Source organism: Argopecten irradians, chromosome 16 (assembly GCF_041381155.1).
Source record: "Argopecten irradians isolate NY chromosome 16, Ai_NY, whole genome shotgun sequence".
Taxonomy (NCBI): Eukaryota; Metazoa; Mollusca; class Bivalvia; order Pectinida; family Pectinidae; genus Argopecten; species Argopecten irradians.
In genome coordinates this window covers 2965126-2982794 of record NC_091149.1, presented here as the reverse complement: position 1 = coordinate 2982794, position 17669 = coordinate 2965126, and the positions used below count along the sequence as shown (strand labels likewise).

The 17669-nt window shown below is 31.5% G+C and overlaps 1 protein-coding gene across 1 annotated transcript; it reads right to left on the bottom strand.

Moving 5' to 3' along the window:
* Window positions 1-871: 871 nt before the first annotated feature.
* LOC138310643 (uncharacterized) lies at window positions 872-15421 on the bottom strand. Its single transcript, XM_069251924.1, has 8 exons — window positions 15256-15421; window positions 12628-12656; window positions 10782-10830; window positions 10255-10329; window positions 6942-7058; window positions 2547-2878; window positions 1993-2115; window positions 872-1005 (listed from the first exon to the last, which is right to left on the bottom strand). Exons 2-8 carry the CDS (start codon window positions 12649-12651, stop codon window positions 901-903), a joined length of 825 nt encoding a protein of 274 aa, XP_069108025.1. The 5' UTR covers window positions 12652-12656; window positions 15256-15421; the 3' UTR covers window positions 872-900.
* Between the last annotated feature and the right edge of the window lie 2248 nt (window positions 15422-17669).

The window sequence follows — 17669 nt, the reverse complement described above, 5'->3', positions numbered from 1 at the left end:
TATAGGACATCTTGTTATTGTTTACCCATCACGAACATTTATCTTCCATCCCGTTTTTGGATTTTCTTAATTAATCATTTCGTCGTGTATTATCGGTCTAGTGGCAGTGATCCCATTGTGTTTATTTTCCTATCCGATATCTATTTGATTTAAAAATCTACTGTTGGCAGTGTGTATATTTTGTGGACACAGTTATCTTTATCTCTATCTGTTGGATAGTTTGTAACTATTTAACTGTAAATGTAATTATTATATAGCAGGTCATCCTCGATACTCCAGGAATTACTATCACTGTCGCAATATACACCCCTGGAATATTTCATTGCGAAACAGAAGGCTCTGTTTGCGACCACAAATGGAAAGATAGATTGGTACTTGATGTACATCAAAAGTATTGAATATTGGTATACTGTGATTGACTATTCCGTCTTTGCATATTACAGAGTAAGCTCCCATGCGGGTAGGTATCGATTGTTACGTCATTGTTTTGCGAGCGCAATTCACGTCGTTTTCTCCTAAAAGAATGACGTTACACTCGCAAACACATGACGTCACAATCAATATCTACCTGCAAGGGCAGATAACTCTGTAATATGCAAATACAGAATATGGCTTTGACGTTTGGAGCCATTGTCTCTGTAATATCCTAAAGAAAGCATGTGATTGGTTTTTTTTTCTCCTGAACTGGTTTCAGTTTTGCTAATGACATATTCCAGGAATGGATGTAACGATAGTGATAGTAACCCATGTAATATGGAGGCTATATTGGTGATAATAGTAGATTTGGTCTAAACTGTGAAATAACAACATATAATATCACAAAATAATGACAATCATATTTAAATGTACAGTGATAAGGTTCAAAATGATAATATTTCCAGAATTCTTTTAATGTTTTGCCTATGCCATAATTATATGATAAAAATGGGGAGCCAACGCTCCCTGGTGAGAATCTGTCGTCACCGTCAGACTGTAGGGGGCGCTGTCACATGACTGTGCAACCATCTGTAACAAATGAACAGGTGAAATCATCAGTAAACAACAACATTTAAATACCACACATTCACTGGGAATTAGATTATTTCTTTGGCGCCCCACACACTCTCACATTTATAGGTTTTACGACTGCGGGAAACCCGCGTACCCGGATAAAACCCACATATCTAATCTAATAGACTTAGAGCTAGCGAACTTTATATCTTCCTCGATACTCCAGGGGTTACTATCAGTGATATACACCCCTGGAATATTTCATAACTAAACTGAAGGCAGTTCAGGAGGAAAACTGCCTTCAGTTTGATTTTGAAACATTCCAGGGTTGGATATTACGACAGTGATAGTAACCCCTGGACTATCGAGGATGGGTATCGATCGAGCAAACAATGTGCGGATACCATACTCGGTGCGGAGAAGACCCATCCATTCGAAATGCAACTAAGCTTCGCGACGACTTTATATTGTGTGTACCTTAAAAAGACAGTTTAACAATGCGATTTATAGTCATTAACGTGTTTCACTTTATCATTATGACATTGTTTTGTGACGATCTATTATCGCGAATTCAAATTCGTAAAATTGAAGGTCCTACGAAAATAATTTGGTTCACATAAGCAATTATGGGAGTATGACTGCCAACTAGACAGCGATACATTTAACGTGAAGCGCTAAGTTTTCGGTTGGCTAGTTGGCATTCATACTCCCATAATTGAATTGAATGCAGTTCAATGCTTATATTTACATTTGTTTTGATAACAATTTTTTTATAACATTTTACATCCATAACGAATACATACTTTAATTACGTCAAGGATGGAATATCCGTTTGAACAACCATTTACCCGACAATTGTGATATTTTAATGATAATGAAGTCAAAATAAGCAGATGGCAATTCATGCACTGGTGTAATATGTCAACTGGGTTTAAAGTTACACACTTGTATCAAGTGGTATCGCAGTTAAAATGTAAATATAATAACTAAACCATTACCTACCTTGAATCCGTTAGGTTCACACTCTATAAACACCCCTGACGTGGCCAAGGACAAGTTTGAACTGCCCGCAGTAAACGCCTTTATCGCTGTGTAAGGTTTGTGGAATGGACAGTTTCCCATCACCTATCAAAAGTTCACAGCAAACATGTTTATTATTATTTCATTTTCGAAAGAAATATGTAATTTGAAACATAATTCAAATTGCTTTTGATATCAAAATATTAGTGAAATGTTTAAATTTATTAAAGTTACGTACGTCCTCAATATTGTATTCAGTACAGTCATCCTCGATTCTCCAGAAGTTACTTTCACTGTCGTTATATCCACACTACAGCGAAAGTAACCCCTGGAAAATCGAGGATGTCTGTACTGATACAGAAAAAAATGAGGTTAATGCAGTTCCTAATTATTCTTAAGCCATTTCTGTTTTGCAATATTCAATACAAAACCTAGGCTAATGATATTATATGGTCGATATTTACAAGCAAATTGAAGTATATCATATCAGCGAGATTGAAGTATATCTTTGATATTATGTTAACAGGAAAACGCACCTGGTCTCCTTTGTGGATGTCTGTCTGTGTCGTGACGTCACAGGTACTGTACAAAAGATCGTTCGATGGGGAATACTCGGGGTGATCAAGACACACTTTCGCATTATTTAGGGATACCGCCGTATTTAATGCCACAGCGTCTAGTACTTTTAATTTCGTGCATCCAACAGGTTTCAAGGTCAAGGGTTCAGAGGTAACCGGATCAGGGTTCACAGGGGCGAAGGTCAACGGTGCAGAGGTCATCTGAGCAGAGGTCATCGAGGCATGCTGGTCAACGTAAGGTGTGGGATAGGTAGAAGGTTCATATCCAGGTCGGCTTGTAGAAAACTGTTCTGATAAAATGTTTAAAGGTGGTGTTCAAGCTAATGTTAAAAATCCCATAAAAACTGCCCACAGCCCAATTTTCTTGAAACTTTGGATATTGAAAGTACTACTAGTTGTCCCTTTAAAATGACATTTCTTTTTCCTTTTGTGATTTTAAAAAGGCCCAAAGGGCCTGAATTCTTTGTAGTCATTTTCATTAAAACTACCTGCACAAACATGCCAAAAAAACTTAGCCTTTGTTAGATATTCAACATTTTTTATTCATAAATCATTTGAGTAGATCGTATACTTTATATTTAATTAAGTCATTTCTTTTAGATTTTTAACGGAAATTTTTGTTTGAAATAATATTTTTTACGAAAAAGTAACAGTTTTTGGAAAAAACGAAAACGAAACATTGTTCTTTGTCATCTCATATCACCCTGTTACTGGTTTTGTCCACAATTTTACCCCCAATTAAAAATACTCCCATGTCATTTTCTGTCTATGTGTAAATTAGGTTCAAAATTAAAATCCGGGAAAACAGTTTTTGAGTGACTTAAAAATAGAGAGTGCATGTAGCAACGGACCACTTCTTTGTTAGTATACCTAGTTATACATTTCCATTTTATGATTCCAGAGTCCGATATAAGTGAAAATCAGTGTAAAGGTTATAATTTTAGGTGCTATATATCATGCTTACACCTTTTAAAATATTGGTTGCCATGGTAACAAAACGGAAGCCTCTGATTGGCTGAAATTTAAATTGTGTCAGAATTAAGTGAAAATTTGTATATAGAGATTACGAGGTATGTTGAATAACATGGTATCACTTTAAAAAAGACTGGTTGTCATGGAAACAAAATGGAGGCCTCTGATTGGCTGAAATTTAGATATTGTCAGATTAAGTAAAAATTGGTATATAGGGGTTATAAAATATGCTGAGTAATACTTTTTAAAAGAATGGTTGCTATGGAAACAAAAAGGAGGTTTCTGATTGGTTGAAATTTGGATATTATTAGATATTAGTAAAAATTGGTACATATGGTTAATGGGGTATGCCGAATGAGATAGTAACAGTTTTAAATACATTGTTGCCATTGCTTCGAAATAAAAGCCGTCTGATTGGTCAAGATTAAGATTGTAGCCTTTGTGCTGCTGGTATTATTTTTAAATTATACATATTTTATTTGAAAATCAAATGTAACTCTGTTTCCCTCTTTAATCATTTTTAATTCAATTTAAAATAGGTTTTATCTACATAAGAGAGATGGATAATCTTAATTTGTATCGTTTGCGTTTAAGTTGCGGACGAAAATATACTTCTTTCCAATAATTATTTGATTTCTGATATGAAAAGAGAAACTATTTGTTTCACCAAAGAGCATATCAAGTTTTTAGTCTTTTTTGTACTGTTTGGGAAAATGCTGGAATAAAAATGCAATAATTTTAGAGTACATATGTTAGTTAACAAAAATAACGGTAGTTTTATTATGGTGTCTATGATCAATTTTGAATTTATGGTCAACTAGGACAAATATTGATTTTTTAGAAAATTCCCCTCGCTACATTTCGGGCTATTTTCCCGGATTTCAATTTTTTTGAAAAAGTATCTGTTAAAAGATTATACCTATAGTATGTTTTTAAAATGGTTTAAAAATGTGGACAAAATTAATAACATGCCAAATATTTCGAGCAAACCCATGCCAATATCCTCAATTTTTATCCTGACAAAAATTTGAGGTTTTTTTTTATTTCAAAATCAATTTGTCGTAAAAATAATTCGTAAATATCATTATAAATGGATATAAAATAAAGAATGAAGTATCTTTTATTATCAAAAATAATTAAAAAACAAAATATCTGTTCCCCTTCCCACATACCCAAAGTAATTTTAGAAAACATTATTTCAGACCCTTTATGCCTAAAAAAAAATAAAAAATCAATAAAAAGTAAATTAAAAAGTAATTATGTACCCAGACCTATAATACTACAAAATTTGAAAAAAATTGGTGCGTGGGCGGATGTTGCAGACCCACCTTTGCATTATATTTGGAATCACCAGTTCGAGTCAAAACTGGACAAGCTTACTAAGATAGTTCTTTCAATAAATTTACAAAGAAAATCAATGAAGTACAGCAACGACTTATAAATCCTTGAGTACATGAAGTATTTAAATCAGTAAAATGTATACAAATAAAAGTAAATTTGGTTATTAGTTTAGATTTAAATTAATTTTTTTCATGACAGTGAATTAAATATCTCTTCTGTTTTTAACTTTAAATAGGACATACAAATGTTTCTAGCGTATTATCTCATTTTCCATGTCTCTTCTGTTTTTATCACCTTTAAATAGGACATACAAATGTTTCTAGCGTATTCTCTCATTTTCCATGTCTCTTCTGTGTTATCCTTTATTGTTTCTAGCGTATCCATGTCTCTTCTGTTTCTCACCTTTAAATAGGACATACAAATGTTAGCGTATTACTCCATTATATTTCCATCTCTTCTGTTTTTATCACCTTTAAATAGGACATACAAATGTTTCTGTTTTTATCTCATTTTCCATGTCTCTTCTGTTTTCATCACCTTTAAATAGGACATACAAATGTTTCTAGCGTATTATCTCATTTTCCATGTCTCTTCTGTTTTTATCACCTTTAAATAGGATATACAAATGTTTCTAGCGTATTATCTCATTTTCCATGTCTCTTCTGTTTTATCACCTTTAAATAGGACATACAAATGTTTCTAGCGTATTATCTCATTTTCCATGTCTCTTCTGTTTTCATCACCTTTAAAATAGGATTACAAATGTTTCTAGGTATTATCTCATTTTCCATGTCTCTCTCTGTTTTATCACCTTAAATAGGACATACAAATGTTTCTAGCGTATTATCTCATTTTCCATGTCTAATCACCTTTAATAGGACATACAAATGTTTCTAGCGTATTATCTCATTTTCATGTCTCTTCTTTATCACTATTTTTTTTTTTTTGTCTCTTCTGTTTCATCACCTTTAAATAGGACATACAAATGTTTTCTAGTGTATTATCTCATTTTCCATGTCTCTTCTGTTTTCATCACCTTTAAATAGGACATACAAATGTTTCTAGCGTATTATCTCATTTTCCATGTCTCTTCTGTTTTTATCACCTTTAAATAGGACATACAAATGTTTCTAGCGTATTATCTCACTTTCCATGCCTCTTCTGTTTTTATCACCTTTAAATAGGACATACAAAAGTGTTTCTAGCGTATTATCTCATTATTCCCATGTCTCGTCTGTTTTTTATGCACCTTTTAACAGTTGGAATGAACTTCATAGATTTTAAGTGAAACTTACAAATTTGATAGAATACTATAGTCTGAACATTTCCGTACTGGATATTCGACCTGATATAAGACGATTTTAACACCTGTGTTTTGAATCCGTAAATAATATGATTTTCTCAAGTAGATGTGATATATGTACCAAAATAGAATTGAAGATGAAAAAATAATACATAGACTGATAATAAAAGATGAATTCCCTTCAGCTTCAGTTAAAACTGAATACAAAAGTGTTAGTAGATTATGACTTCTAATACAGAGATCCTTATACATGTTAGTTAGTAGATTATGACTTCTAATACAGAGATCCTTATACAAAAAATTACAAAAATGTTAGTAGATTATGACTTCTAATACAGAGATCCTTATACAAAAATGTTAGTAGATTATGACTTCTAATACAGAGATCCTTATACAAAAATGTTAGTAGATTATGACTTCTAATACAGAGATCCTTATACAAAAATGTTAGTAGATTATGACTTCTAATACAGAGATCCTTATACAAAAATGTTAGTAGATTATGACTTCTAATACAGAGATCCTTATACAAAAATGTTAGTAGATTATGACTTCTAATACAGAGATCCTTATACAAAAATGTTAGTAGATTATGACTTACTAATACAGAGATCCTTATACAAAAATGTTAGTATATTATGACTTCTAATACAGAGATCCTTATACAAAAATGTTAGTATATTATGACTTCTAATACAGAGATTCTTATACAAAAATGTTAGTATATTATGACTTACTAATACAGAAATCCTTACACTGGTCAAGGTGGTAGTCACAGTCCGGACGATTGGCCAAATTACACTGGACTTGGTGATAGGGGTGGTACCACGTCAATTTGTCCAAAACCTGTGTATCTACAGAAACAGAAAAAAATATCACTTGTTTAGGTAAAATGTCCAAAAACCTGTGTATCAATAGAAAAAGGGAAATCATGCCATGATGATAGTGGTGGAACAACGTCAATTGTCCATGAACCTTGATACCTGTAGTGTGTTAAAATGTAATTGAAAGAATATCATTTATTGATACAATGCGCTAATTGTTTTTTCTGAATATTGAAATTTTCACAACGAGCTTATATGAATACTCACAATATATTAATACAATCTATAGATACATCTAGATTTTCATAAATTAATAGTTACATTTTTATACAAAATTAAATACAATTTATTTACAAGGCAAAACAATGACTAACTTTAATAGATGTTTTTTTATGTTATGTAGATATAACACAAAAATGTACGCTAAAATACCGAGCGTTTTATGATGAGAGTACACTCAGATTTTTGTGTTATATCGCCATAACATAAAAATCTGCAGTATTAAAATTATCCTATATAAATCAATTTATTACAACAATGATCTTAAAACATCCAAATTTTCTCAGCCAATCAGAAGCGACGTTCCAAATAGTGATATCTTTTTGTCTTAAATGGCTGTAATTTTTTACGCCAATGAAAATGTTTGTTACAAACCATATTGAGTTATGCAAACATAAATACAAGATATTTATACATAAATACTCAGAGTTAATATTTACTGACAATTTAGATACATAAATACTCACAGTCAATATTTAATGACAATCAATAGTTACATAAATATTCTCAGAGTCAATATTTACTGACAATTTAGATACATAAATACTCACAGTCAATATTTACTGACAATCTAGATACATAAATACTCACAGTCAATATTTACTAACAATCTAGATACATAAATACTCACAGTCAATATTTACTGACAATCTAGATACATAAATACTCACAGTCAATATTTACTGACAATCTAGATACATAAATACTCACAGTCAATATTTACTGACAATCTAGATACATATATACTCACAGTCAATATTTACTGACAATCTAGATACATAAATACTCACAGTCAATATTTACTGACAATCTAGATACATAAATACTCACAGTTAATATTTACTGACAATCTAGATACATAAATACTCACAGTCAATATTTACTGACAATCTAGATACATAAATACTCACAGTCAATATTTACTCACAATCTAGATACATAAATACTCACAGTCAATATTTACTGACAATCTAGATACATAAATACTCACAGTCAATATTTACTCACAATCTAGATACATAAATACTCACAGTCAATATTTACTCACAATCTAGATACATAAATACTCACAGTCAATATATTCACAGCCAATATTTACTGACAATCTAGATACATAATTACTCACAGTCAATATTTACTCACAGTCAATATTTACTGACAATCTAGATACATAAATACTCACAGTCAATATTTACTGACAATCTAGATACATAAATACTCACAGTCAATATTTACTCACAATCTAGATACATAAATACTCACAGTCAATATTTACTCAATCTAGCTACACAGTCAATATTTACTCACAATCTAGATACATAAATACTCACAGTTATATTTACTGACAATCTAGATACATAAATACTCACAGTCAATATTTACTCACAATCTAGATACATAAATACTCACAGTCAAAATATTCACAGCCAATATTTACTGACAATCTAGATACATAAATACTCACAGTCAATATTTACTGACAATCTAGATACATTTATACTCACAGTCAATATTTACTGACAATCTAGATACATAAATACTCACAGTCAATATTTACTGACAATCTAGATACATAAATACTCACAGTCAATATTTACTGACAATCTAGATACATAAATACTCACAGTCAATATTTACTGACAATCTAGATACATAAATACTCACAGTCAATATTTACTGACAATCTAGATACATAAATACTCACAGTCAATATTTACTGACAATCTAGATACATAAATCACTCACAGTCAATATTTACTCACAATCTAGATACATAAATACTCACAGTCATTTTACTGACAATCTAGATACATAAATACTCACAGTCAATATTTACTGACAATCTAGATACATAAATACTCACAGTCAATATTCACTGACAATCTAGATACATAAATACTCACAGTCAATATTTACTGACAATCTAGATACATAAATACTCACAGTCAATATTTACTGACAATCTAGATACATAAATACTCACAGTCAATATTTACTGACAATCAAGATACATAAATACTCACAGTCAATATTTACTCACAATCTAGATACATAAATACTCACAGTCAATATTTACTGACAATCTAGATACATAAATACTCACAGTCAATATTTACTGACAATCTAGATACATAAATACTCACAGTCAATATTTACTGACAATCAAGATACATAAATACTCACAGTCAATATTTACTGACAATCTAGATACATAAATACTCACAGTCAATATTTACTGACAATCTAGATACATAAATACTCACAGTCAATATTTACTGACAATCTAGATACATAAATACTCACAGTCAATATTTACTGACAATCTAGATACATAAATACTCACAGTCAATATTTACTGACAATCTAGATACATAAATACTCACAGTCAATATTTACTGACAATCTAGATACATAAATACTCACAGTCAATATTTACTCCACAATCTAGATACACATAAAATACTCACAGTCAATATTTACTCACAATCTAGATACATAAATACTCACAGTCAATATTTACTGACAATCTAGATACATATATACTCACAGTCAATATTTACTGACAATCTAGATACATAAATACTCACAGTCAATATTACTCACAGATCAATATTTACTGACAATCTAGATACATAAATATCTCACAGTCAATATTATACAATTAGATCATAATACTCACAGTCAATATTTACTCACAATCTAGATACATATATACTCACAGTCAATCAATATTCACTCACAGTCAATATTTACTCACAATCTAGATACATAAATACTCACAGTCAATATTTACTGACAATCTAGATACATAAATACTCACAGTCAATATTTACTCACAATCTAGATACATAAATACTCACAGTCAATATTTACTAGTCAATATTTACTCAATCAATATTTACTCACAATCTAGATACATAAGTACTCACAGTTAATATTTACTCACAATCGTAACATGGACAGCAGTCAGGACACAGCGCATTATCGCCAGCATGGAATAACGAATCGAGAAGAAACCGTGCTGGAGAATAGTGAAGAGAGAAGTGAAAGGTATAGTCCTACCGAATATTTCTGTGATCATGAATATAGCAATATCTTAGCAGCCATGTATTCAAAAATTGATTTTACAAACATTTCATTATGCCTTCTTAAATTATTTTGGAGTTAGGCAAAGTTTTCAAGTAATCAGAATCATGATGTTTGAACCTACTGTATACATGAAATTATTCTTATTATACAAGCCTATATTTATGCATATATATTGATTTAATCTCACTTCTGAAGAAAAATGTTTTATAATCTATATTACTTGAACCCAACTGTTTTTGTGGCAATTCAATTTAACATTTTCAAACATATTTTTTCATAACCATCGTATTTCGCAATCTAGACTGATATATGAACCATATTATTTAGGTTAGATTGGGAAATTGACATTTGTTTGAAACCTATTTACAGTATATATATTGTTACCTGCTTTAGATGTTGAAATGTCCACATTTCCCAGGACCAACAGAACAATCTAAAACAAAACGGTTCCAGAATAAAATAATACATGTAGATCCAAATGATAAACTTTACCAATCTGCATACAAAAACAAACCTGACTCAGGAAAGAAAACCTTAGAAGAATCATGAATTTAAAACTTGGTATGTATACAATTATCATCATCATATCACTATTCATTTTGGAATTCTAAAACAAAATCATCGCTATTAATTAACTGCTTCATTGGCTTCCTATAACAAAGTACAATTTTAGTTGTTGTCATTTTAATATTTCTGTTTGCTTATTGAAATAAAATTGTCGTTATCAATAAATACTTCTTATGGCTTACTAAAACAAAAGTACTCTTCTCTTTGCTTCCTATAACAAAATTAACGTTATCATTTGACAAAATAATTTTAACATTTATTTTGTTTTACTAAAACCAAAATTTCGTTATCGTTTTAACATTTCCTTTTGTTTTCCAATAACAAAGAAATATGGTATCTCTCTTTTACAGAGTGAAAGGATTTGTTCATCACACTAAGGTAAAATGAAGTTAATACCGACAGGAAAGAAAAGGAAGGAGGTCTGAAGACAAAGTCGAGACGAACCATCGAACATAAAATGGGAGTTACAACTAAATCACAAAGAATAAACCAAAGGAACAGAGAGGAATTGTGATCACACAAACCGGTTTAAACTCTATCCTTAATTTCACTTCGTGTAGTAAGGATCAGTGCATAGATTCACTTAACCTTAATGAATTCATGAACTTGAAATCCCCTATAGGAAATCATTACAGAAATCAAGGAAATCCCCTATAGGAAATCATTACAGAAATCAAGGAAATCCCCTATAGGAAATCATTACAGAAATCAAGGAAAACTAATTAAGTTATTACAGAAATCAAGGAAAACTAATTAAGTTAAGAAGCCTTCCAGGGCCCAGTAAACTTTAAGGAATTCCTTAACTTAAATTTCCCCATAGAAAAGCATTACAAAAGTGAAGGAAACAATCTTAAGTTAAGGAGTTTTTCTTAAAATCTGTAATGCTTTCCTATGGAATTTAAAGTTAAGGGATTCCTTAAATGTAAGGAATGTTCATGAAACTGAGCCCTTAAATACTAGTTTATAATGCTTTCCTATGGAATTTTAAGTTAAGGGATTCCTTAACGTTAAGGATTGTTCGTGAAACTGAGCCCTTAAATACTATGGAATTTTAAGTTAAGGGATTCCTTAAAGTTAAGGATTGTTCATGAAACTGAGCCCTTAAATACTAGTTTATAATGCTTTCCTATGGAATTTTAAGTTAAGGGATTCCTTAAATGTAAGGATTGTTCATGAAACTGAGCCCTTAAATACTAGTTTATAATGCTTTCCTATGGAATTTTAAGTTAAGGGATTCCTTAAAGTTAAGGATTGTTCGTGACACTTGGACTAGATAACATCCCACTACAGTCACGTTTTGGTAATAATCCAAGTCTTGGAAGGAAATTTTAGGAGGACGAAATAATTTGCAGAGCTTGTAGAATCCTTTCTGAGAATATGTAGTCTTTTGTACATAGAGAGCAACATAGGCAAGCATAGATACGCACATAATTAAATTTTGGGATGGAATGTCGTTTTCAGCAAGCATGATGAGAATTATGGAGGGGTATAAAAGTCAAAATGTGGCCCCTAATGAGATATTGTCAGATCCGCTATGAAAGAACGTGAGTATAAGGACATAGATTTTAATCAGATTGAGTTAGCATTAGGTCTTCACAAGGATGTGTATTTAGTACACTATGGTATATATGCCCACGACAAAGCTTTGAAGGATAACACTCACCAATATCACTTGAAATCCTTTCATATCACCTGTAAATAAACCAATAATGTATATTAATAACGAGATGAACATCGGTTGACAAATATTATAGAGTGGTGTTCCCACAAAAATAACATTATGTTGTCGCTGAAATATTTTTTTTCGCGGAAATGACATTTTTAATAGGCATTTTTGTTTGGTTTAGAACTGATGTTATCGTCTGATAACGTAAAAATAATGTCGTTATTTGTAACGTTGCATCTGATTGACTAATACAACGAGGTAGAGATTTCTTTGAACAAGGATTTATAAGTGAATATTTCTTACGTCCTTGCTTTGAATAAAGGCTCCTAAATAAAATTTATGTACGGAGTGGTATAGGACAAGGAATATATTTCTATACTTGAATATATTTCTATGGAGATTTAGCACCAACATTAGAGTGTACTATTAGAGAGTATTATTAATATTAATTATTGTTATTATTTAATGGTAAATATTATGCACATTTATAAAAGGATCTGCTCTGGTGAGGTTTCAGTCTCGTTGAAGTCTCGTTTCAACGTTGATTAAAGAGTTTTTGTGATTTTCAAAAACTAATTGTCTCATTTTGTGATAAAGAAAATATGTAAAAAGAAACCAACAAATTACATTGCTTGTAGAATTTTTTATATACAAATTTTAAGAAATGACCAATATGGCGACCATTTTGAAAAGGTGCATATATCACCGCTTTACTTTAATATTTTACTGAGCTCGCCAGTGCAACAACGTTTTTAGATATTAAAGTGAATAGTCGGGCAAAGAAAACCAGTCTAAATGCGTTCATTGGCCTTCCAAAAGTTCTCACATAATAATACGACGGTCAAGTTCTGCTTACGTTTCCCAGTTCTGACCATTGAAGTAAAGAAAAGTTGAAATCATTGAAAGCGAGGCTGCGTGGAAATGTAACCACGGACATTGTGAGCCGGGAGGACGGTTTAGAATTTCCATACTTTAAATTAATATCTTCGTACGCAGACAGATTTTGACGAGAGATTTTATTTTTCCATTTCATAAGAAATTATACTGGATACATTCACACCATTTTTACCGACTTTAGCCATCCTTGCCCGACTGTTCACTTTAAGTTAATTTTTACTGTATATCTTTTTTAGGTTCACTGAGATGAAAGTTATAAGCATTTAAGTGTGGAATTATAACCTATTGTTTTTTTTTATTTTTACATTTAAGTGAAGATAAAGTGATTTGAATTTTTAGCAAGAAATGCTGAAAAATGACAAATTTTTTAACGGGAAAAAACATCAAGCACGTTGACTCCCTATTTCTATGATGGTTTTATAAAAAGTGACTGTTTTTGTTTTGAACTGAAAATTTTTAGAAAAAAGACGTCATCAGAAATTTTTCTGTGAAGTGTTGAATGTGCCAAAAATGGTGAAAAACTAGGTATTTTCATCTTCAAAATTTAGGGAATAGGGGTACCACATACTGCTGTGCTGAGCAAAAACATGAGGTTGACTATTTGATGTTTATTTTCTTAAGGAAAACATTGGTTTTGTCAATTTTCCGAATATTCATACTTATCAGACAACTCATTTACAAAATATTGCTTGGGTTTTTCGTGTGTATGATCAAAACAGTGAATTTCCGGTAAAATCACTATTTACGTAAATACATTGTAGCTATCTTTGATTCATAAAAGATCAAAATCAAACGCATATAATAACACCATATCAAGTTTATTATATTTTAAACTTTGTTATGAATTTCTTTTTCCAAAAATCTATATTAGGAAAAAAAAGTTAGTCAACAGAGCAGATCCTTAAACATAACGAAGTTGATAAAAAGTGTGTACGCATCGGCACTAACATTAGGTATACATGTAACTGTTGACTCGAAATTGTCACCAAATAACCATGTTGTCACAGATGTTCCTACTACATACTTTTAGAAACACTTAACATGAAACGACAACTCGTTTTAAGAACAAATGTTCAACTGCTGTATATGGGGCAAAACATTCAGATTTGTGGAAATACATTTGAAATCATAAATTTAACATTTTTCTTATAAAACAGCATTCTCACTATGCTGAGATGACATTATAATATTGAAGAGATACATTGGTATCACTTGGAGCGCCCCCATATGTGCCATATTTGCGTGATATAATTTACAACCGCCATTTGCATGAGAAGGTCAAAAACGACTCTATAAGTATTCTTTTGTAAAATCGAATCCTGTCAAATAAGCGATCCTTGTAATGCTATAGAAACTAGCTTAAACATAAAGACATGGTTATTTTGTCGCAGCAATATGCAGCGAAACATGTGGATTAGTTTTCCTGAAATGTACATTTTTCGTATATTTTGTCAAAATGAACATGCTACTCAGCTTTTTACGATCAAGTTAACAGTAATACCTAATATTAGCCCTGATACATGCACACTTTATATCAACATAGTTCTATTCCACTACAACAAACAAGCGATATAGATGGTGGCTAATACCTTAATCCTTGATAAGCAGTTCCAGTGTATACCGATGATCTAACTACCTATCAAATGGAAATAGAAAAAAAAGAACAACTTTACACCATACATTGATACCAAAATAATTCTTCAGTATTTATAAAACTCAAATACTTACCCTTTTTAAAATAACTAATAGTTTGTAATTAGCATTAAATGTTTGAGATATGAAGCCTTGTGGGTGATTAAGTTCCTTATCAAGCTTGGAATTGCGTGTTATCTCTGTGACTATACGTGATAGTGGTTAAGGGGACACAAAGATAAGACTATATACTTACGTAGGACAATTAGGCTAAGCCAAGGTTAAAGCTCTAAGAAACATTTCCTTCAAGATACAGAACAACGACAGCGTCAACATTGCAAGCATTCATAATGTAAACAAACTCATTTTCGCGATCACATCATTTAACGTTTTCGCGATTATTAATTTTTGCGGCGATTTATTTTTGCGGTTCAAAATTAAAATGTTGAATTTGCATTTTAAATGATTTCGCGGCGACAATTTTTCCACGAATTCGAATTCTAAAAATTCGTGAAATACGTGAAAATTGATCGCATGTATGGTGGCCTGTTAGTGCCATATAGTTATATCGCAATATCCTCGTCAACTTAGATAGATAACTCGAGATGGCGACAACTCGACGGCGACAATGTGACAAGTCGACGGCGACACTTGATAACTTGTCGTGTTGTTGCGTAATGTGCAGACAAGCGTATTGAATATAGAACCACATTAGGAACCTTGATTTCATTAGTGGAAATGATTTACAGCTTATTGGTCAGAAACTGATATTTTACAAAGTTTACATTTTCCCGCTCAAAATGCCTAAAATTAGCTTACCTGTATCATCTACATCTATTATCTACTGTTTATAACCTGGTAAATATACTGAAATTTATCTGACACGTGTACTGAATCTTATCTGACACATTTACTGAATCGTATCTGGCACGTGTACTGAATGTTATCTGGTAATGTACTGAATATTCTCAGGTACCTGCACTGAATCTTTTCTGGCATATGTACTGAATTTTATCCGGTAATGAGCTGAATTTTATCTGGCACATGCATTGACTTTTATCTGGCACATGTACTGAATTTTATCTGGTACTGTACTAAATTTTATCTGGTACTGAACAGAATTTTATCTGGTAATGTGCTGAATTTTATCTGGCACATGTACTAAATTTTATCTGGTAATGAGCTGAATTTTATCAGGCACATGTACTGAATTTTATCTGGCACATGTACTGAGTTTTATCTGGCACATGTACTGAATTTTATCTGGCACATGTACTGAATTTTATCTGGCACATGTACTGAATTTTATCTGGCACATGTACTGAATTTTATCTGGCACATGTACTGAATTTTATCTGGTAATGAGCTGAATTTTATCAGGCACATGTACTAAATTTTATCTGGTAATGTGCTGAATTTTATCTGGCACATGTACTAAATTTTATCTGGTAATGAGCTGAATTTTATCAGGCACATGTACTGAATTTTATCTGGCACATGTACTGAATTTTATCTGGCACATGTACTGAATTTTATCTGGCACATGTACTGAATTTTATCTGGCACATGTACTGAATTTTATCTGGCACATGTACTGAATTTTATCTGGTACTGAACTGAATTTTATCTGGTAATGTACTGAATTTTATCTGGTAATGAGCTGAATTTTATCTGGCACATCCACTGAACTTTATCTGTCGCATGTACTGAACTTTATCTTGTAATGTACATTCAAGGCTTTTTGTATTATGCACATACATGTACATACAATCAATGTACTCGTTTTAATATAGAGGAATATCTTTACTCTTCGATTACCTTAATCTAGAATACCCGGACATGTACTAGACTACCAGGTATAAAAGAACATGTAATTGCATAACTGGATTATGTATTGAGAATTTGTGATTATACAGATACTACTGTTACAACAGCGTGGATTTTACATAGTATTTTCTTTTCCGGCATTCAAATGAACATTCTGAAGACACTCAATGTACCACCTGTAATTGGGCTGACAGAAAAGACATTTAACCCGCAGAAGATCTGATAGCATCCAATCAAGAGCAGATTACAATAATGGCACAACCTTTTATTAAAGACTTTAAAAAGATTTCAAACTGTAGTTATATTAGAAAAAATTTACAACACATCTGTATCAAAAGATTTCTGATAGAAATAATGTCAATATTTTACAAACCAACTTCCTTTCGCGTGAGATTTACTTTCGCAAATTTCGCTATCGAACTAATTTCGCGAAAGATTATCTCCGCGAATTAACATCTATATCATTGATAACGATAGGAATTATCAACCAAGTTTTAAAACCACGATTATTTAACTTCGCGAACTTGTTTTCAAATTTAAATTTGGAAATTTATAAGTCACAAAAGAAAGTTGTTTACAGTGTTTGTATGATCGATTTCCCCAATCTATGATAAAATATGCAGTAAAGTATAAGGTAAGAACTGCTTACCTTTCTCTTCATGTACAGATTGACCCGCAATGTT

Coding starts and splice junctions, on each gene's coding strand:
- LOC138310643 (XM_069251924.1), bottom strand. CDS start 12,651: ATGAAAGGATTTCAAGTGATATTG. Junction 2,879..6,941: donor GTGTAAGGATTTCTGTATTA/GTAAGTCATAAT, acceptor ACATTTTATCAG/AACAGTTTTCTACAAGCCGA. Junction 2,116..2,546: donor ACATCCACAAAGGAGACCAG/GTGCGTTTTCCT, acceptor AACTTTTGATAG/GTGATGGGAAACTGTCCATT.